This window comes from Cajanus cajan, chromosome 5 (genome assembly GCF_000230855.2).
Source record: "Cajanus cajan strain Asha chromosome 5, NIPB_CcT2T_4, whole genome shotgun sequence".
Lineage (NCBI taxonomy): Eukaryota > Viridiplantae > Streptophyta > Magnoliopsida > Fabales > Fabaceae > Cajanus > Cajanus cajan.
The window spans coordinates 25,321,735-25,346,910 of NC_138521.1; the positions used below are offsets into that span (position 1 = coordinate 25,321,735).

At 36.1% G+C, this 25,176-nt stretch overlaps 2 protein-coding genes across 2 annotated transcripts; one reads left to right on the forward strand and one right to left on the reverse strand.

The window, feature by feature from the left end:
- Positions 1-2,444: 2,444 nt before the first annotated feature.
- LOC109794207 (folate transporter 1, chloroplastic) lies at positions 2,445-20,344 on the forward strand. The gene is made up of 10 exons (XM_083075151.1): positions 2,445-2,792; positions 2,873-2,949; positions 3,728-3,804; positions 4,404-4,497; positions 5,145-5,238; positions 5,973-6,046; positions 18,694-18,804; positions 19,357-19,449; positions 19,543-19,610; positions 19,818-20,344. The coding sequence occupies exons 1-10, from the start codon at positions 2,627-2,629 to the stop codon at positions 19,948-19,950; spliced, it is 987 nt and encodes a 328-aa protein (XP_082931277.1). The 5' UTR covers positions 2,445-2,626; the 3' UTR covers positions 19,951-20,344.
- Positions 20,345-21,718: 1,374 nt separating this feature from the next.
- Positions 21,719-24,396, reverse strand: LOC109794206 (alpha/beta-Hydrolases superfamily protein). Its single transcript, XM_083075152.1, has 4 exons — positions 24,014-24,396; positions 23,369-23,551; positions 22,888-23,129; positions 21,719-22,225 (listed from the first exon to the last, which is right to left on the reverse strand). Exons 1-4 carry the CDS (start codon positions 24,311-24,313, stop codon positions 21,967-21,969), a joined length of 984 nt encoding a protein of 327 aa, XP_082931278.1. The 5' UTR covers positions 24,314-24,396; the 3' UTR covers positions 21,719-21,966.
- Positions 24,397-25,176: the final 780 nt, after the last annotated feature.

The following is a 25,176-nucleotide window of genomic DNA, read 5'->3' on the forward strand; positions in this document are numbered from 1 at the left end:
ATCTCCCACTCTAGATAGGCATCTGGATCACTCCTACCTTTGAATGGGGGAACATTCAACTTCACTCCTTCAAGTCTGTTTTGTCTAGGACCTCCATTGCCGCCTCTACCTCCCCTATTTCGGTTAGGACCTCCATCATCTTGATTTAGTTGATTTTCAATTCCTTCAATCCTCTCATAGAGCTCTTGATTATTTTGTGTCATCAATCTTTGCATTTGTGCAGTCATAGCTTCAAGTAACAATCTTTGAGCTCCATCTAAATGAGGACCACCACCTCCCGCTCCTGCCATTGTTCAACTAAAAGAACCGAAAACAAAAAAAAATGTGAAGTAATAGGACCTTACCACTCTTCTCACGTGTTTGCACTCAAAGATGTACCACTCGTGTTTACTCTCAACTTGGCTTTTGTGTAAATATTCACTCTTGCCTTTTTCCACTCAATCTCTGACTTAAGGTTCTTACAAGAATCAAATAATCTATAATCAAGAATCACCTTCAAGGATAGCAATCATAAGGAATAAAATAGAATTGTAGTACCCACAAAGGACAAGTAGCAACGAACAAGGAAGACACTTGACACTTAGGAATTTTATAAAACAGGTAATGTGCACAAAATTTAAGGAAGAACAACTGCCATATATTTGTATATATATATATATATATATATATATATATATTTTTTTAACTTCTTTTGCTGCAGATTTTTTTTTTTTTTTTTTTTAGAAAACTTTTTTTTTTTTTTGGCAGAATTTATGTTCCAAAATGAAAGAGAATCACTAAAGAAATATGTGGATACACAATAACAAGAAGAAATGAAACAAGGAAAGAAAAAAAAAATTAAAACAGGAATTTGAACAGTACCGTGAACAGTGATGATGAACAGTGCGCGTGAATAGTATCGATGAACAGTCCAGGAACTGTGTGTGTGAACAGTACCGATGAACAGTACCAGGACGGTGTTGTGTGAACAGTACCCCCAACCTAGCTCTGAATACCAAATGATGTGAATTAATCGATTATAAGGAAGGCGCCACAAATATGATTATTTGATAAGCCAAAAAAGATCGCCACAAGAATTGGAGAATTCTTGATAAGATCAAATGATGCAAGGAAAAACCCTAGCAGAGCTAAAACTCACAAAAATTTGTAATCTGAATAATCTGTCCTTTTCTCAATTCTCAAAATGTTTAATACAACTTTTGTTTGAGTTTGCCTCATTTGGAAGTAAATAAAGAAAATTAAAATATTAATATCCCAATAGAAGCTAATATGCCCAAGTGGTTTGATGAAGGCATTATAAGCTTAAGGTCTTGGGTTCAAATCCTGAAATGTAGTAGTTTATTATTTTTATTTTTAATACTGCCTTTTACAAAACAAAACTAACACAACTTTAAAACTTAAGACATAAAAAGATAATAATAATAAAATAAAAACGAAATCTTCCAGTTGGCCTCCTAGCTTCCCAAGCAAGCTATGCATGTAATAAGTCTAGCCTCCTCCATGTGTTGAGTCGATTGTTGGGTCTCTAGTAAATGGGCCACTTTGTGCTGCAATGCCTCTTGGGTTTTTTTAAGCATCCCTCTAGTCATAGGCCCACTTAAGATTTGAATTGGATCTTGATCTTTGTCCTCTTCGTCGTGGACTTGGGCCTTCTGGTCATGGGCCTCTTGAGTTTGGGCTTTTATGTCCACATCAAATTGGTTGTCCACTGAACTACTATGTCCATGCAATCATGTTTAATGGACAACTAGAATTGAACTACCAATCTTTATGTATATTAATTATGGTACTAAATAGTTAGGGAGACAAATAACGGTAAAATAAAATAATATATATATGCTAATTAATCCTAGAAGATACTTTACAATATAATAAAATATTTTAGAATATTTTAACAATTAAAAAATATATTTATCTCTAACATGATCACATCTTATTACTTAGCAAATTTTAAATTGTAATTTTTATGGGTGGAGTGTATTAACATTTTATAGAATGAAGGTTAATGGTATCACACAAAAGCACATTAACATCTGCACTATCCTCGTGGCATCAAACTTAGGGCAAGGGAAATAAATTGCAGATTAAATTTAAGAATTAATGAAGCCAGTTTATCTGACTCATTATCGCACCCTTAATTTAAGGGAAATGTTAGCATTATCTGACACATTATTTTAAATGAATATTTACGGGATAACGAATCTTATTTCAATAATAAACACGAGGGTCACACGTGACTTTATTTTCAAGTTGATATGAAATATTCTTTGGCCCGAGTTATTGTATATAAATCAAGAAAAATTAATAAATACATTAAAAATTAGTAATTTAATAAAATGAATTTTATTTAAAAAAAATAAAAATATATAACTATTTTTTTTTTAAAATACAAAAACGACACTTGTTAGGAGAGTAATAGAGTATTATTCTGGGTGTGTGTCGTGTGTTTTTACCCATAAACTTGGGAGGAACGTATTACGAAGTACGAAGTATTCAAACATACAAATCTCTCACCGAACAAGCTTTGTGCTTTGCACTGCACGTGAAAGAGAGAAGCTCCCAAGTCCTAACAAACATAACGAACCACACTTGGGTGTGGCAGCCACAATCTCCATGTTTGAATCGAATGACGCATAAAACGATTACTCTGAATCTCAAGTTTCCCCATGTGTCAACGGAAGCGCCCAAGCGCGACCAATGGCAGTGGGAAAACGTCGCCGCTGGCGCCGCCGCCGGATTCACCACCGTCGCCGTTATACACCCACTCGATGTTGTCCGAACTAGGTTCCAAGGTTCTCTCTCTTCACATGTAAACGAATATTTCTGATATTTTCATGCTTTCGATCCTTAGAAGCGTTGTTCGTTTCTGCAGTTAACGATGGTCGAGTCTCTCACCTTCCTATTTACAAGAACACTGCTCACGCCATTTTCACCATTGCTCGCTCCGAGGTTTGTGATTTGTCAATTGACCTACGCTGGTGTTTTTGTCGATTAAGGCTTCAATTATCAATTTTGCTTTTTGATTAATTAAATTCTGCAATTTTGTGCTGTTTATTCTACTTGTTAGGATTTTCGTGTGGCCTTGAGAAAGGGAATTATCTTGATTGCTGAACCTTCTAGGCATAGATAAAGCTGTTAGAAATATATAGAATAAGAATTGCATAACACCTTTACTCCCAAGATAGTATGGCTGATGTTGAGCACAAATAAATCTGATAAATGTGATAAACTCAGCACTATGGTTTCTGGTGTTTATGAAGAGTGAAGAAACATTAATAAGATTAAGGCCTGAGATCATATGGCATTCCGCTAGTATTGAGGTCCATGCAAACCAAATTTTGGTGACAAATATAGACATATAAAAAATGACACCACATTTACATGTGGTTTTTTCAAATTATAGAAGTTATAATTATAAGACATGGAAGGGCTCAGCTACAACATATAAAAGTATCCAATATGATATGTGTGCAACAGTGGTAAAAGCATTTTGGATTGTCTGTTTCAAGAGTGATAATTGTGCCTATTTTTGGCCCAACAAGGGGCGGGGGGGAAGGGTTCTTGCCTGGAAATGATGAATGGTTGCCTCTTGTATTTTATTGATGGGATTGGTGTTGACAAATTCACACCTGTTGCAAATTGCAAAAGGAGAGAAACTTTTGCTTTAGGTACTTTGTGTATGTTATACGATGAATGTATTACTTATATGTCATGCTTTATCTTGCAGGGTTTAAGAGGATTATATGCAGGCTTTCTTCCTGGGGTTCTGGGGTCAACTATTTCATTGGGTTTATATTTCTTTTTGTAAGTACCAAATTCCGTCGTGAGACTTTAATTGTATAAAATTAACTTTTAACCTATCATTTTTATATCTAATGCTAACTAGAAGAGAATGATATTATATAGGATAACTGACTCATGTTTGTGCATATATGCATCCTATTCAGTTAAACTTTAACTAGTTTCAGTAAGTTTGAAAATCTCTCTCTCCTACTCAAACTTGGGGAGAAAAACATATCTAACTCTAACTTCTTTCTCTTAGTCAGGACCAAATCAATTTGTCAATATCTCCTATTCTGCAGTACATAATGGTGGAAGAATTTTTTTTTTTCTCTATGTAGAATTTACATGCCACACTCACTATTCATTAGTAGTCAAGGCTGGTTTTGGAATTCGTGTTTGTATGATATGATATGACCCTGTAGCAGTTTCATTCAACACGTAACAACTTCAGGAAAATCACTGTTCTTTATCATGTCAATGGAATATGGATTATCCTCCCCCTCTATTTTCCCCTTCCTGACATGAGTGATTTTTTATTATTGATAGAGTGGTTTGTGGTCCATCTTCTTGCTTTCCTAGAAGATTGAAGTCATCATACCAAATATTTTTTTCCATTGCAGCTATGACAAAGCCAAAAAAAGATATGCTAGGAACAGGGACGGAAAGTTGAGTCCAGGTCTTCATCTTGCTTCAGCTGCTGAAGCAGGAGCTTTGGTGAGTGCACAAAATCCCAATATTATGAATTGTACAATCCTGCTGGCATTTCCTTGGATCTTGGAGTTGAGTTTCTGCTGCCCCTGCGGTTTTGCATTTTTAAATTTTGTCACCGTTAGGCTATAGGGAGATGAAAGGTGATACAGTGAAGGGATTTGACTCACCCAAACTGAGGCACTCACTTTAAAGGGAAAAGGGAAAAGTTAAGGACATTGATTTAAAAATAAACAATTGAGACTGTGATAAAATACATGTTAATGTAATAATGTATAATAAAATCCCTTGATTTTCATTTTTCATTGATGGATATAACTCCTTCCTTTATTCTGTAAAGTGAATCCCTCAATTTAAATTCACTTTAGAGGAATCAAATCCACAATGATGTACTTTAGGTGAGCTGTATTGATGAATTTTCTATGAATATTATTGTTTGAACTTTGAATTGTTTGTGAGAATGGAATTAATACACTTAAGTTTACTATATCCTTATCTGTGTGCTTATCCTTGAGATATTGCTTAGCTTTCATAGTTGGATGCTTTTGATTCTGGATTGCAAAGCACCAAACATATTGTTGCAATGTGTCACATACCCGAATGGGGGCAAAAGTCAACATCCAGTTATTTTGGTTTCCATTGCCTTTTGTCAGGTTTCCTTGTGTACAAATCCTGTGTGGCTAGTAAAGACAAGATTGCAGCTTCAAACTCCTCTTCATCAGAGACGACCATACTCTGGGATTTATGGTGTGTTCTCCATTTTAAGTTAACTTTATTTTAAATTGTTCACTTTGGGATTTTTCTTTTTATAGTATTCATATTATTTCTGCTTTGGCTGTAGATCACCTTAGCCTAAATTAAATTTGAAACTAGTCCAAAAGTTGAAAGATAGGTCATTTGCACCAAATAGTTTAATTTGAGTCTTTGTATTTGACTGAGTGTTTATCTTTCTCATCCAAAAATAGTCATGGATTCGTGGTAGTTTCTCTATCACTGCTATATGTGTATTCAGTCATTCATTACTAACCAGCATTAAGCATATGCATTCATCCTATTTATTCCATTGCATTGTCTTGTATGATATTGATTTTTATACTCGTTAAATATTATGGGGGGGAAAAAATTAGTTTTAAGCTTTAATTTATATAGTCTATTGGGATACCAGTTAAAATTGTTTTTGAGAGCCTTTTTACTAAAAATAAGGAGTTTTCCTAGTAGAGAAGCATTCAAAAGTGCTTCTAAACTTGTATCCAAACAGACTCGAATGATTTCACTTGTTTTAAGAAAGGAATTTTCAACATCTAAGAGTTAGGTGCATAAGTTGAGTTTTCTTTTTTGATTTGGGGGCCAGGGTGGTTATGTTTCACTGAACTACCTAAAACATGATAGTCAATATTTATTTTGTTTATTGTGGTTCTGTTTTTCATCATATGACTTACTAACCAGTCATGAAATTTTTATCTGTAAAAATTAAATTTCAGATGCATTTAGAACCATAATGAGGGAGGAAGGATTTAGTGCACTTTACAGGGGAATTGTTCCTGGTCTATTTCTGGTATGTTGCTGGTTCTTGTTATTTTACCTATCAATCTTGCACTTAAATTTTAATCAAATTAAATATAATGTATGAATTATGTTTAAATAAAGATAAAAGGTCTTATTCAGCCAAAAAAGATCTAGGTCTTTCTTTTCCAATCTATCATGAACATTTGGCCATTTGTAACTAGCCACTATGAACTCTTTTATCTGCCAATTAAACCCAAAGACTATCAGAAGCTTCATAATTGATCCTTCCATTTAATGACAATCAAGTTATTAACGGAATGTGTTTTCCATGTGATTGTTATAGTTTGTCACATGATCTGATAGAGTCCAAGATGTTCATGGGCCTCTTGACAGCTTGGCCCACTATGACAATAAGGCTCCCAAGGAATGGAAGGTCTATACACGTAGGAAGAAGAGAGGTGCAGAATAAACATTGGAATACGAAGGCCGGGTGGTTAGAGGAGAGAGAGAATGAGATCTTTTCGGTTATTTAGTAGCACAAGTTAGAGAAAGGGGGATATGCTGAATCATTTGCTTTTGTGTGGGAATAGAGAAAACCTTGTGGGTTACTCTATTAGGAGCGTTGCTCTGGGACAGGAGAAGATCACTCTTCTGCTGTATTTCTTTTTTCTGATATTAATACAATTTAGTCTCGTATTCCTTTTCATTGAGTGTTATTGTCTTCTTTGAATTTGGGTTTCCATCAATTTGGTCCGACCTGCTGGATAAATTCTCTTGAACGGTGAATGCCACCCAAGAGAAGAGGAGGAAAAGGAGAATCGGCGACAATGGAGGCGCGATTGGGAAATGTAGAGGGTGAGCTGGGTTGGGTAGTGACGGCGATAGAAGAAATCCGCAAACAAGCTACACAGCATCAAGCGACGATGGAGTTATTACGAAAACAATCAGAACAACAAACCAAAATGATGGAGATGATGTCTCGAAGCCTTGAGAAGATTCACTTCCATGAAGAAGGGGAAGGTTCAGTTGGTCAACAGCAAGGGTCAGGAGGTCGACCGAGGATACTTGAAGGGGAAGCAATAGAGGAGTTCCGTCAATCAGTGAAAAAGATTGAACTGCCTATGTTCAATGGCGAAGACCCAGCAGGGTGGATCACGAGGGCGGAGATATACTTTCGAGTTCAAGAAACTAGTGAGGTGGTGAAGGTTAGTTTAGCCCAGCTATGTATGGAGGGAGGAACCATACATTTTTTCAACGCACTGTTGAACGACCAAGGAAACCTATCATAGGAGGATTTGAAACTGGAGTTACTGGATCGTTATGGAGGATTGGGAGAAGGAAGTGTGTTTGAACAACAAACTGCTATACGTCAGAATGGAAGCGTTGATGAGTATATCCAAAAATTTGAATCACTGGTAGCTCAAATACCTAAATTACATGACGAGCAGTATTTTGCGTATTTCATTCATGGTTTACAGGATGAGATAAGGTCACGTTTGAGGAGTATGCATGTGGCAAATCCTTTGACAAGGGGACGAATGATGAATACGGCAAGAGCTGTCGAGATGGAGTTGGCGAATCGTAGCAACAGATGGCAGGGAAGAAATGACACACGTGGAGGAGGAGGATCCCATTTGGGTTATAGAACCCAAACAAGCATTTCGGGTCGGGTTGGTCCACGGAATGTTGGTGCAGGGGGAGATACCAATGGGCCAGGCCCAAACTCACATTTAGAAGGAGGGGGTAGAAATAAAATTGGGCAAAGAGATCGAGGTACTAAACACCTAGCATACCAAGACTTGCTAGACAGGAGACAACGGGGGCTATGCTACAAATGTGGTGGGCCTTATGGCCCATTACACCAATGTCCAGTAAAGCAGTTGAGACTCATTTTGGTGGATGACGAATTGCAAGTCGAGTGCGAAAAGGATGAAGAGAAAGTCGAACAGCGAAAAGAAGAAGACAAATCAGAATCTGAAGGCGAATGCAGTTCTATATGGTTGCACGGACTGGAAAAGGAAAGGAATCAGTCGTTGAACACAATGAAGTTGCGCGGTCAGGTGCGAGGAATACCGCTATTTGTCTTGGTGGATAGTGGGGCCACCCACAATTTTATTTCGAAGAAATTAGTGGAGGCAATGGGTTGGTCGTGGGAACCTACCAAGAGTATGAATATTTTGATGGGGGATGGTCATAAATCAGAAACTTCAGGAGTATGCCGTGGTTTGAGGGTGGAAACAACTGCTGGAGAATTTACTGTGGATGCATTTCTGTTTGAATTAGGGGATATTGACATGATTCTGGGCATGTCTTGGCTGGTCTCTTTAGGTGAAATGGTTGTGGATTGGAATAAGCAGAGGATGAAAATTGTGACTCCACAGGGAACCAAGGTGCTGGAGGGTGCGGTGAGGGGAGAACCGTTGTTGGCGTCCTTGAGTGAAACAATTCCACAGGATGAGAAAATAGGAGGTGCAGAGCTGAGTCAAGAGCAACAGGAGGCATTGAATGAGGTTTTAAAAGGGTTTGGAGATGTTTTTGTAGAACCAAAGGGCTTGCCCCCGATACGAGCTAAGGAGCATGCCATCATTCTCAAAGCGGGTCAGGAACCAATTAATGTCAGACCGTATCGTTATCCTTACCACCAGAAAAATGAAATTGAACAACAAGTGAAAGAATTGTTGACTAATGGGCATATCAGACACAGCCAGAGTGAATATTCCAGTCCCGTGATTTTGGTCAAAAAGAAGAACAATCAATGGCGTATGTGTGTGGATTATAGGGCACTTAACAAAGCCACCATTCCGGATAAATTCCCAATACCCGTAATTGAAGAGCTTCTGGATGAATTGCATGGAGCCAGTTTTTTCTCTAAGCTGGATTTGAAGTCGGGATATCATCAAGTTCGCATGAGGAGAGACGATATTCCCAAAACAGCGTTTAGGACTCATGAAGGCCATTATGAATACCTCGTGATGCCTTTCGGGCTCATGAACGCACCTTCCACTTTTCAAGCTCTAATGAATGAAGTGTTTCGTGAGAAGTTACGAAGAGGAGTGCTAGTTTTTTTTTACGACATCCTTGTCTACAGTAAAGGCTAGGAAGAACATATGAATCAATTAGGGGCGGTGCTGGGAATTCTGAAACAACACCAGCTTTTTGCGAATAAAGAAAAATGTAACTTTGGCCAAAGCAAAATTGAATATCTGGGTCACATTATCTCAACTCAAGGAGTGTCCGTAGACCCTACTAAAGTCAGGAGTGTGTTGGAATGGCCTGTACCGAGAAATGTGAGAGGAGTAAGAGGATTTCTCGGTCTCACGGGGTACTATCGAAAATTCATAAGGGATTATGGGAAGGTAGTAAGACCTCTCACTGATTTAACAAAAAAAGACAGGTTCGGATGGAATGAGCAAGCGCAAAGAGCTTTTGAGGAATTAAAGAAGAAGGTCACCACTGTGCCTGTTCTGATGCTGCCTAATTTTGAGAAAGAGTTTGAATTAGAATGCGATGCGTCGGGAATGGGGATAGGAGCAATTCTAATGCAAGAACACAGACCTGTGGCCTATTTCAGCAAGGCACTGGGGGAGAAAAATCTGGCAAAGTCTGCTTATGAAAAGGAGCTCATGGATGTGGCATTGGCAATTCAGCACTGGCGTCCATACCTCCTTGGGAGGAAATTCAAGGTGTATTCTGATCAGAAGAGTCTTAGACAGCTAATGCAACAAAGGGTGACTACGGGAAGCCAACAAAACTGGTTAGCAAAGTTACTTGGTTACAATTTTGATATAATGTATAAACCAGGGGTGGAAAACAAGGGAGCTGATGCTCTTTCTCGTAGTATGGGAGAAGTGGAATTAAGGGCAATGGCATTTCAACCCATTTGGTTGGATTACAAAGAGCTAATAGCTGAAACTCATGCAGATGATAAATGGAAAAAGGTTATTGATGATTTGAAGCATGGAAGGGAGACATATCCTGCTTTACATATGACCATGGCGTATTACTGTTCAAAGGCAGAGTGGTGATTTCAAGAAAATCTGTGTGGATTCCTCAAATGCTAAAGGAATTTCATGAAACGCCAATAGGAGGACAATCGGGTTTCTATAGGACCTATAGAAGGATGGCAACTGTTAGTTTATGAATTATCAAATAGTAAAAGCTTATTTGATTGGTAGAAACAATGGGGAGGCAAATTTATAATGATAGGCTTAGTTGAGAGGAAAAATAGTTTAGAAGAATAGTTGGAATAGATTTGAGTAGTGGAAATGGCTTACTAGTTACTTGGTATAAATGTTGAGTACATGGCCTATTTATAGGCCTCAACACATCATTCATGTTTTATGTAGAAAACTCTAGAAATATCTATTCTAGAGTTTTCTATCTATATGTACACATCATTCATGTTTTATGTAGAAAACTCTAGAAATATCTATTCTGGAGTTTTCTATCTATATGTAATTATCTACATAATTCTAGAGTTTGTATCTAACATACATCTATGTATTTTCTATAATGATCTAGCTTATTCTAGAAGTTTGTATCACATTTTAACACTCCTCCTTGATACAAATTTCTTTAACTCCTATTATAGTGCGAAATTGTTCGAATCTTGTTCTTGGTAGTGCCTTTGTGAATATGTCAGCAACTTGCTCTTCAGTCTTACAATACTCCATCTTGATTTCTTTAGTTGTTTCTGCTTCTCTGATGAAGTGATATTTAATTGCAATGTGTTTTGTCCTGCTGTGATGTACTGGATTTTTTGTCATTGTGATTGTTGATTTATTGTCGCAGTAGATTGTAGTAGGCCCATCTTGTTGTTCTCCCATTTCTGCAAGTATTCTTCGTAGCCAAATTGCTTGACTTGTAGCTTCAGCCGCTGCAACATATTCTGCCTCTGCAGTTGATTGTGCAACTGTTGCTTGCTTTTTTGATGCCCAAGAAAATATTCTTGATCCAAGTGAGAAGGCATAACCAGAGGTGCTCTTCATGTCATCTACTGATCCTGCCCAATCACTGTCGGTGTATCCGAGCAAGCTTGAGTTGGTCATTGTTTTGTACCAAATACCAAACTCCTTCGTGCCTTGTAGGTATCTTAGAATTCTTTTAGCTGCTCCAAAGTGAATTTGGCTTGGTTTTTGCATAAACCTTGATAAAAGGCTTACAGCATACATTATGTCTGGTCGTGTGACTGTTAAATATAGCTTCCAATCAAGCTTCTGTAGCGAGATGCATCAACATCTGGTGCTCCATCATCTTTTTGTAGCTTCTCCTTTGTCACAAGCGGAGTAGTGACAGTCTTGCAACCACTCATCTTGAACTTCTTCAAGAGAGCTTCAGTGTATTTCTTTTGACAAATGAATATCCCTTTCTTCTTCTGACTTACCTCAATACCAAGGAAGTAGTTCATCAAGCCAAGGTCCGTCATTTCAAATGTCTTCATCATGTCTTCTTTGAATTCTGTTATCATCTTAATATTGTTTCCTGTGTAGATAAGATCATCTACATATAAGGAGACAATCAGAGTGTCATACTGACCTTGGGTCTTGATGTATAGTGTTGGCTCACTCTTACTCCTCCTGAATCCATGATCAGTGAAGTATTGATCTATTCTGTTGTACCATGCTCGAGGAGCTTTCTTCAAACCATATAAAGCTTTTCTAAGCCTTAGTACTTTGTCTTCATTGCCCTTGCTTATGAAACCTTGTGGTTGCTCTACATAGATCTTTTCTTGTAGTACTCCATTGAGAAAAGCGGACTTGACATCTAACTGGTAGATATTCCAGCCTTTTTCTGCCGCAAGAGCTATTAGAGCTCTAATTGTATCTAGGCGTGCTACTGGGGCAAATGTCTCGTTGTTGACGACTCCAGGTTGTTGTGAATAGCCCTTAGCTACCAACCTTGCCTTGTGCTTTTGTATGGTGCCATCCGGATTGAGCTTTGTCTTGTAAACTCAGTTTACCCTGATGATATCTTTGTCTTTTGGATAGTCTACTAGATCCCATGTGTTATTTTTCTCAATCATTTTTATCTCTTCTTCCATAGCCTTGACCCATACTTGTTGCTTTGATGCTGCTTCAAAGCTTTCAGGTTCAAGTATGGCCAAGTTGCAGGTTTCATATATATCCTCCAAGGATCTAACTCGTCTTGGAGTAGACTCTGGTAATGGAGTTTGTTGTTGTGGAGGAGAATGAGGCTCACTTGGGACTTCTGCAGTTCCTTCTTCTAATTGCTGCATTGAAATAGAAATGTTTCTCTCTACTTTCTCGTCATTCCAATTCCAAGCTGCATTTTCATCAACTTCAATGTCTCGGCTAATAATCAGCTTCTTGGTTTGCAAGTTGTAGACGCGATAGCCTTTTGACTGTGTGCTATATCCAAGGAAGATACCTCGTATTGTCTTGTCTTCTAGCTTGTGCCTTTTCTCTTCTGGAACGTGTATGTAGCAAATAGATCCAAATACCCTTAGGTGTTTTGCTGATGGTTTTTTCCCGCTCCAAGCTTCAATTGGAGTCTTATCTTGGACTACCTTAGTTGGGCATCTATTAAGTATGTAGACAGCAGTATAAACTGCTTCAGCCCAAAACGTGTTTGGTAATCCTTTCTCCTTGAGCATTGATCTGGCCATCTCCATTACTGTGCGGTTTTTCCTTTCAGATACTCCATTTTGTTGTGGAGAATATGCAACTGTAAGTTGTCGCTCAATGCCTTCATCTTCGCAAAATTTATCAAACTCATGGGAAATGTATTCTTTGCCACGATCACTTCTAAGTACTTTTATTTGTTTGCCACTTTGCTTTTCGACAAGGGTCTTAAACTTCTTGAAAATACCAAAGACTTCTGATTTTGCTTTTATGAAGTAGACCCAAGTCATTCTAGAAAAATCATCTATGAAGAGAATGAAATACCTGTTGTTATGGAGTGACGACGTCCGCATTGGTCCACATATATCTGTATGGATCAGCTCCAACAAGTCCTTTGCTCTCCATGCTTTGCCTGTTGAAAACGGCAGTCGATGTTGCTTGCCAAGGAGACATCCTTCACAAGCTTCACTATTCTCTTTTAGGCATGGGAGATCTCTCATCATATTTTTTTGATATAATAACTTTAAGGCATGTGTATTAAAGTGGCCAAATCTTCGATGCCAAAGTCATGAGTCGTCTACTTCTGTTTTCATGGCAATGTTAGGGCCTTGTCTCAGGCTTATAGGGAAACTTCTATTCCTCTTCTCCATTTTTACTCGGCCAATTTCTAGTTTTTTATTGTCATATATTTTACATGTGTCTCCTTCGAAATGGAGAGTATAACCTTTCTCCATCATTTGACCAATGCTCAAGAGATTTTCTTTAAGATTGGGAACTAGTAGAACATCAGTAATAAGTCTCGTACCTTTCTTCGTCTCCACCATAACTGTGCCTTTTCTTTTTGATTCAACGACAGTGTCGTTCCCCATTCGGACTTTCACTTTGACAGATTCGTCAATATCCTTGAAGATGCTTGCATCTTTGGCCATATGATTGCTGCAGCCGCTATCCAAGTACCAACTTCCACTTGTTTCACTATTGGAATCTTGGCTAGCATAGAAAAGATGTTGCTCACCATCTTTCTCTTCAGCAAAGTTTGCTTGATGCTTATTTTTGTTGCGGCAATACTTCTCCACATGTCCAAATTTTTTGCAGTGGCGACATTGTGGCTTTCCACGATATCGACAGTCTTTCTCTGCATGATTTGTCCTCTTGCAAATGCTGCATGAAGGATATTCATTTTGATAATTTCTAGAGAAATTTCTAGAATTCTCTTTATTTCTAGAAGTTTCTCCATTATTCTTTTTATCTTTATTTTGAGACCGTAATTTGAGTTTTGATTGAAAGGCATTTTCAGTTGAGTCTTCATCATGCCTATTCAACCTTTGCTCATAAGCTTCAAGTGACCCCATCAACTCTGTTACTGAGAAGGTAGATAGATCTTTTGTTTGCTCAATTGTTGTCACGATTGGATCATATTTACGGGGAACACTAATTAGAATTTTCTCCACAATTTTCTTGTCAAGAATATTTTCCCCGTACGCTCTCATTTGGTTAACTATTTCTTTTATCTTAGAATAGTAGTCCTTTACGGTCTAAGATTCCTTCATATTTAACAATTCAAAGTTACGCCGTAGAGTTTGTAATTTTACGGCACGTACCTTTTCACTTCCTTCGAACTCCTCCTGCAGCGTAGTCCATGCTTCTTTGGCTGTTGATGCACCCATTATTCTCGGAAAAATTGTGTCGGTCACAGCTTGTTGCAAAATGAATAACGCCTTTGAATTCTTTTGTTTGTTTTCTTTTAACTCCTTTTTTTTTAGCCGCAGTAAGGGCTGAGATGTCTTCTGGAGTAGAAAATCCTTCTTCTATCGTGTCCCATAAATCTTGGAAGGTGAAATATGTCTTCATTTTTGTACTCCAAAAATCATAATTTTCACCATTAAAAATGGGAATAGGGATAGATGATGGTTGAATGGTGTTAGCCATGGATTAGAATTTGTTTTTTGAAAGTGGGTAGAATATTGGGAAAATTTTTTTGGAAGTAGTAGGATAATATCTACGCCCAGTAGATGACCGAACGTAGCTCTGGTACCACTGTTAGTTTATAAATTATCAAATAGTAAAAGCTTATTTGATTGGTAGAAACAATGGGGAGGCAAATTTATAATGATAGGCTTAGTTGAGAGGAAAAATAGTTTAGAGGAATAGTTGGAATAGATTTGAGTAGTGGAAATGGCTTACTAGTTACTTGGTATAAATGTTGAGTACATGGCCTATTTATAGGCCTCAACACATCATTCATGTTTATGTAGAAAACTCTAGAAATATCTATTCTAGAGTTTTCTATCTATATGTACACATCATTCATGTTTTATGTAGAAAACTCTAGAAATATCTATTCTAGAGTTTTCTATCTATATGTAATTATCTACATAATTCTAGAGTTTGTATCTAACATACATCTATATATTTTTTATAATGATCTAGCTTATTCTAGAAGTTTGTATCACATTTTAACAACAACAAATCTATATTGGCAAGGGATGAAAGAAGATATTTGTAAATTTGTACAAGGATGTGATGTGTGTCAGAGACAGAAATACTTGACTACTGCTCCGGGAGGTTTGCTGCAACCTTTGCCGGTGCCAAATCAGATGTGGGAAGATGTTACCCTTGACTTCATCACAGGATTACCCCGATCCAAGGGGTACGAAGCTATACTAGTAGTAGTGGACAGGTTGTCTAAGTATAGTCATTTTATTCCCCTCAAACATCCATACACAGCTAGGACTATTGTGGAAGTGTTTGTGAAGGAAGTTGTCAGGTTGCATGGAATTCCCAATTCAGTGATCAGTGATAGGGACCCCCTGTTTATGAGTTTATTCTGGAAAGAATTTTTCAGGATGCAAGGTACCACCCTAAGGATGAGTACAGCGTACCATCCCCAGTCGAATGGACAAACGGAAGTCGTCAACCGTTGTTTAGAAACCTACTTACGGTGTTTTATCACTGATCAGCCCAAGGGATGGAGTCAATGGTTGCCTTGGGCAGAGTATTGGTACAATACGACGTTTCACGTATCCACAGGAACCACTTCGTTTGAGGCAGTATATGGACATCCACCACCTATGTTAATAAAGAGTGTGCCAGGGGAAGTAAGAGTAGAAGCTGTCCTAAGAGAATTACAAGATCGTGATGAAGCTTTGAGGCAATTGAAAGCACATTTGGTTAGAGCACAGGAGCGGATGAAGAAGCAGGCTGATAAACACCGAATTGAGAGGAGTTTTAAACAAGGTGACATGGTTTTTCATGGTTTTTCTTAAGCTGAAGCAGCATAGACAACACTCTGTGGTTGCAAGAATAAGTCCTAAGTTGAGTGCTAGATATTATGGACCTTTTGAAGTAATTGAAAGGATTGGGGAAGTGGCTTATCGTCTGAAATTACCTCTAGAATCTAGAATACATCCAGTATTTCATGTGTCCTTATTGAAGAAGGCTATTGGGAATTATAAGGCTGAGAGTGGGCTCCCAATTGGATTAGAAGATGATCGTGCAGAACTAATGCAACCAGAATTGGTGCTGGCTTCTCGCAGTTTAATGAAGGGAGGAGACAAAATGAATCAATGGCTGGTGCAGTGGAAAGGGAAGACAGCTGAGGAAGCTACATGGGAAGATGAGATAGCTATTCGTAGTCAGTTTCCTGAGCTCAGTCTCGAGGACAAGACTGTTCTTCAAGAAGGGGGTATTGATAGAGTCCAAGATGTTCATGGGCCTCTTGACAGCTTGGCCCACTATGACAATAAGGCTCCCAAGGAATGGAAGGTCTATACACGTAGGAAGAAGAGAGGTGCAGAATAAACATTGGAATATGAAGGCCGGGTGGTTAGAGGAGAGAGAGAATGAGATCTTTTCGGTTATTTAGTAGCACGAGTTAGAGAGAGGGGGGGGGGGGATATGCTGAATCATTTGCTTTTGTGTGGGAATAGAGAAAACCTTGTGGGTTACTCTATTAGGAGCGTTGCTCTGGGACAGGAGAAGATCACTCTTCTGCTGTATTTCTTTTTTCTGATATTAATACAATTCAGTCTCGTATTCCTTTTCATTGAGTGTTATTGTCTTCTTTGAATTTGGGTTTCCATCATGATCACTAACATATGTTTGCATATTTTATTTATTGTAGTTAAATTCATCTTCATGAGATTCGCTAACTAGTCATGAAATTTTATTCTGTTAAAATAAAATATCAGATGCATTTAGGACCATAATGAGATGCATTTAGGACCATAATGAGGGGAGAAGGATTTAGTGCGCTTTACAGAGGGATTGTTCCTGGTCTATTTCTGGTATGTTACTGGCTCTTGTTATTTAGCCTGTCGAACTTGTCACTTAAAATTTTAACTATAGATTAAATAAAATGGGTGGTATTTTTCTTGAATAAATATAAAGTTCTTTCTTTCACAATATATTATGAATATCACACCATTGCGACTAGCCACTGCTCTTAAATTTGCCAATTAATATTATACAATATCAAAAACATCACAACAGATTCTTCCATTCAATTGCTGTTAAGTTACTAAAAGAATGTGTTTATTCATTTATTGTGTAATTGTTGCATGCTCATTAACTCGGGTCAGATAATGATTTCTTCATATCATCTCCTGCATTCACACATATTCTATGTTAGGAAATGATTAATAATTTCTCCACAAAATATCCCTTTACCCTTTCAGGCTTTTCCCCATTTTTCCCATGATGTGTGGCAATGTGGTGGGAATTATTCAGATAAATAACTAAAGGATGAAAGATTTTTTTGTTACCTGTTGCTTCATGGAAGCTGGAGATATTCTTGAGAGTGAGTGCTATTTTCTTAAGGTTGAACTCTGGAGCTATCATGAATTTAGTGAGATGAGGGTTTGACAAAGTAACATTGAAAATTTTAATTTGGGACCAAAAGTACAATTAAAATAAAAGGGTATTAAAATCATTTCCAGATTTTTCTCTCCAAATGACATGGAATACATGCTTGATGTGTTTAAATATAGTGCCAATGTGTTTTAATGATCATGTTAAGTAATTATCATGTGACAAACACATTCCTTGAATCCTTTGTTACTTAGTAGTAGTGGGTTGGAGGGATCTGTTGTGAAGTTTCTTATAGTTTAAATGTTTAGGGTGAGTAGTTGCAACTACCCCAAATTTCAAGTGGTGTGTATATCTTTTTTTCTCAAACTTTATATCAAATTACTCCAAACTCGGATGGAATTTAGTAAAGCACAAAAACCTGCCTTCTGAGAATAATATCACCATGAATTTTTTTTTTAGAGAATTACATTTTGGGTAGCATTGTCCAACATATTTTCAACTTAGGAACATTTAACCAGATGGTGTTTGACAATATGCAAAGATAAATTCTTGTTTAAACCATATATTGACTTAATTAACCATTCCTCTAAATTATTTACAAATTGAATTTATTTTCTTCTAAAAATTCCTAAATTGCAATTCTTCTTGTGAAAAAATCTCTTCATTACCTAGGATTACATGGTAATGGAAGGTACTTAGCAGAAAATTTGGCTGGAATAGCGTTAAACTTACAAGTATAGTAAGAATGTGCTTGTCATCAAATCTAATTCATTGAAGGAATTGCATTTTTATTTAAGTTTGTTAACTCTTTCCTTGCCAGGATATTAATAATATTCCCGCAATTCATATCTGAAAGTTAGTTATATTAAACTTTAGTATTTTTGCAATAGTTTAGAAGATGTTGTGAAATAAAGAAATTTTAAGAATATTTTTCCTCAAAAAAAATGGCTAAAAAAGATGAAAAAGAAAATAATTTTCCCTAGAAGTGGAAAAATTGTTCAAAAAGTGAAAAAGAAAAGCATAGATAAAGTAACAAATATGATAGAAATATACTATATTATGTTTGATTTAGTTTTTGATAATAACTATTTTCTGAAGCTTTTTAGTCATTTATGAAGCTAGAGTCTAAATTTTCTAAACCCATTATTAAGTTGCTACTTTTCTCTAGGGTGTGGAAGGGACAATTTTAAAACTCCGATGGCTATATCAATTATCAAGTATTGACAAAAGTCAAAAATCATACTTATCAGTTATCATTGTCTTTGTATGCTTTATTGTGAGCTTACTTGAATTTATGTTTCAGCAGGTGTCTCATGGTGCTATTAAGTTAACAGCCTACGAAGAGCTACGCAAAGTTACTGTTGATTTTAAGAGTAAGCGAAGTACACTCCATAATCAAAACCCTGATAACTTACTGGTAAGTTAGAGGACCTTGGATGTTGGATCTATTTGACTATGGAATTCACATATATTGGACTAATTTACATCCTTCAAATGATTTTTTGATGATTGACCATTTTGGTCACTTGTATTGCTCTCCAAGTCTTGTTTCTAGAAATCATTCCTCCAGTTTGGTTGAGCAAATCGATACATCTTAAGAATCATGATTATGGTTGTTGCATGAATGTGGATAGTGGATGCCTATATAGTTTTTGACTTGATTGTGAACTGGCTTGGTCTTGGTATATTTAAGCTGATATTAGTTGCGTCAGTTAGCTTTTGTTCACTGTTTTTAAATGGCTATGTTAAATTCAAGGATATGTTAATTGAGAGAAATGCAGCTTTATGCATATCCTACATTTTACTTGTTACAAGCTAATAAACTTTTAAGATATGTTTTGTCTGGTATTCTTAGCTTCCTGTTATCCGATTCTTACAAATGATTTCAATTGAATTTATGATAAAAGCAATTAATCAATGTTTTTATGTAAAACTTTTCTAATGCTTTCATATTGTTCTTTTCCCCCAGAATTCTGTTGATTATGCTGTTCTTGGAGCAACATCAAAACTTGCGGCAATACTTCTAACCTATCCTTTTCAGGTTATACGTTCACGATTGCAGGTACAATAATGTTATTACAAAGATAGAGATATTACATATTTCTTTTAACTGTGCATCTGTCTCCAAGCTGGACTAAACTTTCTGTGTCTGCAGCAACGGCCTAGTGGTGATGGGGTTCCAAGATATATGGACACTTGGCATGTTGTGAAAGAAACTGCAAGGTACATATTAAAAACCATCAAGATTTAGTTTACATCTTTATATTGACAAATAAGCAAAGGGGAAATTGGATAGGAATCATAAATAATGCTGTCAATAAATTATAAAAAAGACTATCGTTTCTCTTGTGTGTATCCAAATTAATATGATCTTGTTCTTTTCATGTTGAGTCTATTTGTGCCATTATAGATTTTGTTCTGTTCTTGCAGATATGAAGGTGTCCGAGGTTTTTACAAAGGAATTACCCCAAACCTCTTGAAAAATGCTCCTGCTTCTTCAATAACATTTATTGTTTATGAAAATGTCCTAAAATTGCTTAAATCGGCGAGGAGGAATGACTGAGTATTTCATTTTCTTCATGATTCTTTCCCTTCTCCTTATTGGTGTTTAATCTCCCCTCTTATTTGATTTGTAGCATCGAAAAATTGCTCAATTTTCGTATCACTTCTTGATGATAAATTCTGCACAATACACAATCTAATGTGGATTGTGGATGCAATTTCTGGAGATAAAAGAGCATGGTTGCTTTTATATCCGTGTTCCATCTCCTTCATGGTAGTAAGTTCTGTTCTTTCCCTCTTAGAGTGTGTTCAAGGGCTTGAAATCACCTTTTATGACCAAAAGATTGTAGGTCACTTGAACCTTTTGTAGGAGAGATATTTGGAGCTTGTTTGAATACAGTTTAAAAGATTTTGAGTTTTTCTATTAAAAATAAAGAATGTCTTTCATTAGAGAAGGTTTCAGGTGTCCTTCTAGACTTGTATTTAAACGTCCTCTGCTTTTCATCGTTCAGAAATGCTTATTACTGTGAAACGGAACAAAACCGTGCGTTATATAACGGGTTCCTTTTAAAATGTTTCTTTCACATTTTCTTCTATTGTGATCTCCGTTTGTGTATTGTTTTATAGTGCACCTGCTGTATGTCTCATGTCTTTCGTGACCGGTACTTGTTTTTTTTTTTTTTTTTTAATACGTAAAAAATGATAGATAAAAAATAACATCTTCATGATTATTGGATAGAGTTAGTGACATTGAATCTTGTATATAAATACTCGGTAGAAGTATTTTATTATATAAGTAAAAAAAAAAGATTTGACGACAATTTTCATTATAACCATTTATTTCAAGATTTTAATCACTGTACTTTACGTGTAAAAATATTTATCATGTCAACCAATTAAATATTATTATTATCATCAATAATACTTGTTAAAATAATTATTAAAAAAGTTTATCAACTTTATCATATTGAATGATAATATAAAACTATTCATAACCTATTTTCTTTACCATCAATCTAAATGAGAAAAAGAAAAAACACTAAAAAATTAATGAAAAAAACTAACAGTGAATCTTGACAATATGCATTCATTTGTCTGTTTGCGAGCAAACACTGACTCATGACTATTACTGTACTGCGAAGCCGAGCTCCGAGCTCGGCACCACAGTGCAAACCGATCTCGGACGCGCACCGCGTGGCATCAGCTTGGCATTTAAGTGAATCATAACTGATTCCCGAGGATCTCGTCCCAGACGAGGTCCGTTATCTAATCATATTACATCTTATCTCAGGCCCAAGGCCCAAAACAACCCTAAATCACACTAAGGTACGTGCATTACATATACGAGATTCATATTCATACAAACACTAACTTTAGCATCGGAGTCTCTTTTGCAGGTACCACCCTCATCTTGGAGTACGAATGTACCAGTGAAGGAGGTTCACCGATCTTACCTGGCGGATCAGCTCTACAGTAGATTTCCGGTAAGAACAGTTACCTTATTAAAATAATATGTTTTTGTAAGAGTTACAGCCTCTTTTCTAATTTCTAGTTAACACCAATGCCGCATAATTAGAAGTATAATTATTCTTAATTTATATAACATATAGAATTAATAAATCTATTCAAAGTCAAATTACATGTTAGTTGTTCATGAATTGCATTTCTCGCCTTTATTCCCTATAAATCATGGACATTTTGAAATGGATGATTTGTCTAACTTTCTCCCACGGAAGATTAATTTTGTTATATTTTTATTTAACTTGGTGATGATTAACCTTTTCTTCTTACACATGACTTTTAATTATATTACTATAAAGCAAAACCTGTAAAGTCGAAGCTGTCACACAATAAGCTTCATTATTCACACCCGCATTACATAGCTGCTGAACTCCAAAGATATTTGTCTATAATGTCGCAGAAATTAAGGAAACGATAATAAAGCAAATGAAAAGTAAGTATCTTAGAAATTTTGTGAAAATCACTCTACTAAGTGAAAGCTACGATTCCGTGTCACAACCTGGACAAAAGGAGTTTACATTAACAATCACCGATAATACTCTATAAATTGCTAACATTATATGGAAGCACTGGTAGTGAATTTTGTTATGAAGGAAAGGATTTCCTGAGAAACTTGTTGGGCCTTTTCTTGATGTATAAAATGGTGACCGTCTATAATAACCACTTCAAGGTTGGGAACAAGGCTCTTGAAAATATCACTTTCTACAAAATCCTTCGTACCCCCACTTTTAAAACCCATGTCTTTGTCTCCAGCAATGTACTTCGTTGGAACTGTTATCTTTGATCCTTGCCATGGTGCAAGAAGCTCCCAGTTTCTGTAACCATTGAGCATCAACTTAGGTTAAGATTATTTCTTTCATAAAAACATAACACATGTCGGATTTTGTTGTTTATTGTTCTGCTGCAAACATGGTGTGCATGTCACGTCTGTGAGAAGCGTCATATCATAACAGTGTGGTTTCTGGTAAGGATGTAAAAGTTGATGCTCACCTTATAAGTTAATGTAAATTTATCTCCATCCTAAGCTAGTTTAATACTTATTTTTTTGTCAAATTAAACAAATGGAATATAATATAAAATTATTCGTGCATTTTTACATAATCAAAGTTTTTGAAATAGTTCATTCGTGACATACTAATTCCTCTCTCGCAAGTGTGTACAGAAAGTTTTCATGTAAAGATTAAACATTTTTTTTTTACTTTTTAATTATTTCAATCAATAATTATTAGATTGTAAGAAACTACTTATCCAATTAGCTAACAAGCGTAAAGTTGGATTCCTAAATCTGTGACACTGCCGTATACCCTAATCTTTCAATGTAAATATGTTATACGCCATGTTGTTGTCGGCCACTAAAAAAAGAGTTGGTTTTCTAAGTTTGACTATAGTAGAGAATTCATAGTTGCATTGTGTACCTTGTCAGAAATGGAATGATCTTCTAGAATTAAACAAGAAAAGTAGTAATGAAAATACTTACAAGTCCATTGCACGGTAATAATTAAGTGGACCAGTGAAACCAGACTCTTGAAATTTGTCTGCAAAGACCATTAATTCTTCCTCAGTTATCCACGATGGCACAACCGAAGGCGTTGGCAAGAAATCAATAATCTCCATTCCCGGTGGAGCTGTTAGACAATCTGTCCATGTCATCAGCAAAATCTTCTTCATCACTGTCAAATAATCATATCTAGCAAAAGCTCTCTCTGCACGACCTGGTTCCTGCACACAGCACCACATCATATCAGTAAAACCAATTAGATGGAGTTGTTTAGTTGCTTTCACTTTTGATCTAGATATATATAGTTCAACATAACATAGCTTATAGCTTATTATAAAACTTTAATTCTAATAAAGAATACTATAATTACATGATGAAAATGTGTGTATCTAAGTTTTAAGTTTAGTCATTAAAACATTTTGAAATACATATAAATGCTTAAACAAGAAGTAAAGGGAACCTGGAACTGGCAGACATGACTCTCATCTCCAAATAATTTCCTGATAGTTTCAACCGATTTAGTAGTTGGAGATCTTGGGAAGTAAGGGACACCAAGAGCAACATATCCTTTGACTCTGTCAGGCCTAAACAGACTCAGATGCCATCCAATGTTTGCTCCCCAATCAGATCCAACAACAAATGCCTATAGTATATTATTCAATTCGGTTAAAAAACAAAGAGAGAAAGACATAAAAGGAAGCATAATCATATTCATACAAAAAATTTATACAACTTAAAATGAATGATGTACCAGAATTTGAGTAAATTTTTTCAGAAATACACAAAAAGAAATAAATTTTTTTAGAAATTAAGAATAAAACTTTAAATAAGTTAATAGGAGAAAATTTTTACATATATATTTATTCGTGGACTAATTTTATCTATAATGAAATTTATTTAATTATTTTTTTCTATTTAAATGTAAGTTTATCCGATCAGTCCAAATTGAACAGTTCAAATTTGGAGATAAAATAAATTGTAAAAAGTGTCATTAAAAGTTGTTCCAAATATATTATTACTAAATAAAATTCCGAGACATGGGCACACACAAAATGAACTTGAAATTAAGGTGGAGGCAGAAGAGAAGAACTGTGAGATATGATACCTGTTGTTGACCAAAATGATCAAGCAGTCCTATAAGGTCACCTACAAGGTGGTGAAAAGTGTAGGAATTGGGGTCAATAGGAGAATCAGAGTCACCATATCCTCTTAGATCAGGTGCAACCGCATGATAGCCATGCTGGGCCAAGAAATTGAGTTGGTGGCGCCACGCATACCATATTTCTGGGAAGCCATGAAGCAGTAAAACTAGTGGACCTGTCCCTTTCTCTGCCACGTGCATCCATATGCCGTTGGTTTTGATTCTTTGGTGTTTCACTTCACTCATGTTGTCTGAGTGATCCATGATCTTTAAGGATCTGAGTAACGAAAGTTGGAGCTAGTAGCAAAGGATGTTACTTAAGAATGAAGGACAGCCAAAATGAAAAAGTTGTAAGATGTTATTAAATGTCAAAGGTGAAGTCAGAGGACAACTTTGACTTGCTAACCGGAAACATTTTTGTCCATCCTAGGTAGGGTATGTACACAAGACACCAGATAATCAATCTACTAAACATAGCCTCTCTTTTTTTAATTTAATTTTTTTTATCAAAGTAGTGTGGTTTTATAAATTATTTTCTCATTTAGAATTGTTTCTAAACAATTTTTTTTTTTAAAAAAGACACAAGTCAAATATGCGTTTTTCCTATCATGTAGGTTTTTTTTCTTCAATTTTTAATCAACATCTTTTCACGTGTGTGCTACATCGAAAACACATAAGTTTTATGCTTTTTCTCTTGTTGCAAAATTGTTCTGCATTTTCCACTTGACACAAGTGGGTCGCTTTTCTTTTTAATGTTTTCTTTAGTTCATTTATACCTTTTCTACCACACAACACCACCTGTCACAGCAGGATTAAGGCAGGGAAGACATAGATCAATTATGCTTCTTCCATCACAAACCGCCACATATGAGGCTTTGATTGGTCATGATTATGAGTTGTATTTTATGATGGACTAATTGCAACAAGTTCAAGAGGAACCCTTGACAAGATTATGTTTGTAGTGAAAAAGTGACACTTAAAATGGGGTTGAACAGTGTTTCAAACTTGTATAAATAAAAATTTGAAGATATATGAAAGGAGTACAGTCGTGATGGATGAGACAAAAATAAAGAAATAGTTGAAAAAGCTTTTAAGAAGAGAAGATCTACATGAGCAAATTTTATTTT

Coding starts and splice junctions, on each gene's coding strand:
- LOC109794207 (XM_083075151.1), top strand. CDS start 2,627: ATGACGCATAAAACGATTACTCTGAATCTCAAGTTTCCCCATGTGTCA. Junction 2,793..2,872: donor TGTCCGAACTAGGTTCCAAG/GTTCTCTCTCTT, acceptor TCGTTTCTGCAG/TTAACGATGGTCGAGTCTCT. Junction 2,950..3,727: donor TCACCATTGCTCGCTCCGAG/GTTTGTGATTTG, acceptor TTTATCTTGCAG/GGTTTAAGAGGATTATATGC.
- LOC109794206 (XM_083075152.1), bottom strand. CDS start 24,313: ATGGATCACTCAGACAACATGAGTGAAGTGAAACACCAAAGAATCAAA. Junction 23,552..24,013: donor ATCATTTTGGTCAACAACAG/GTATCATATCTC, acceptor AATATACTATAG/GCATTTGTTGTTGGATCTGA. Junction 22,226..22,887: donor TATTACCGTGCAATGGACTT/GTAAGTATTTTC, acceptor CAATGGTTACAG/AAACTGGGAGCTTCTTGCAC.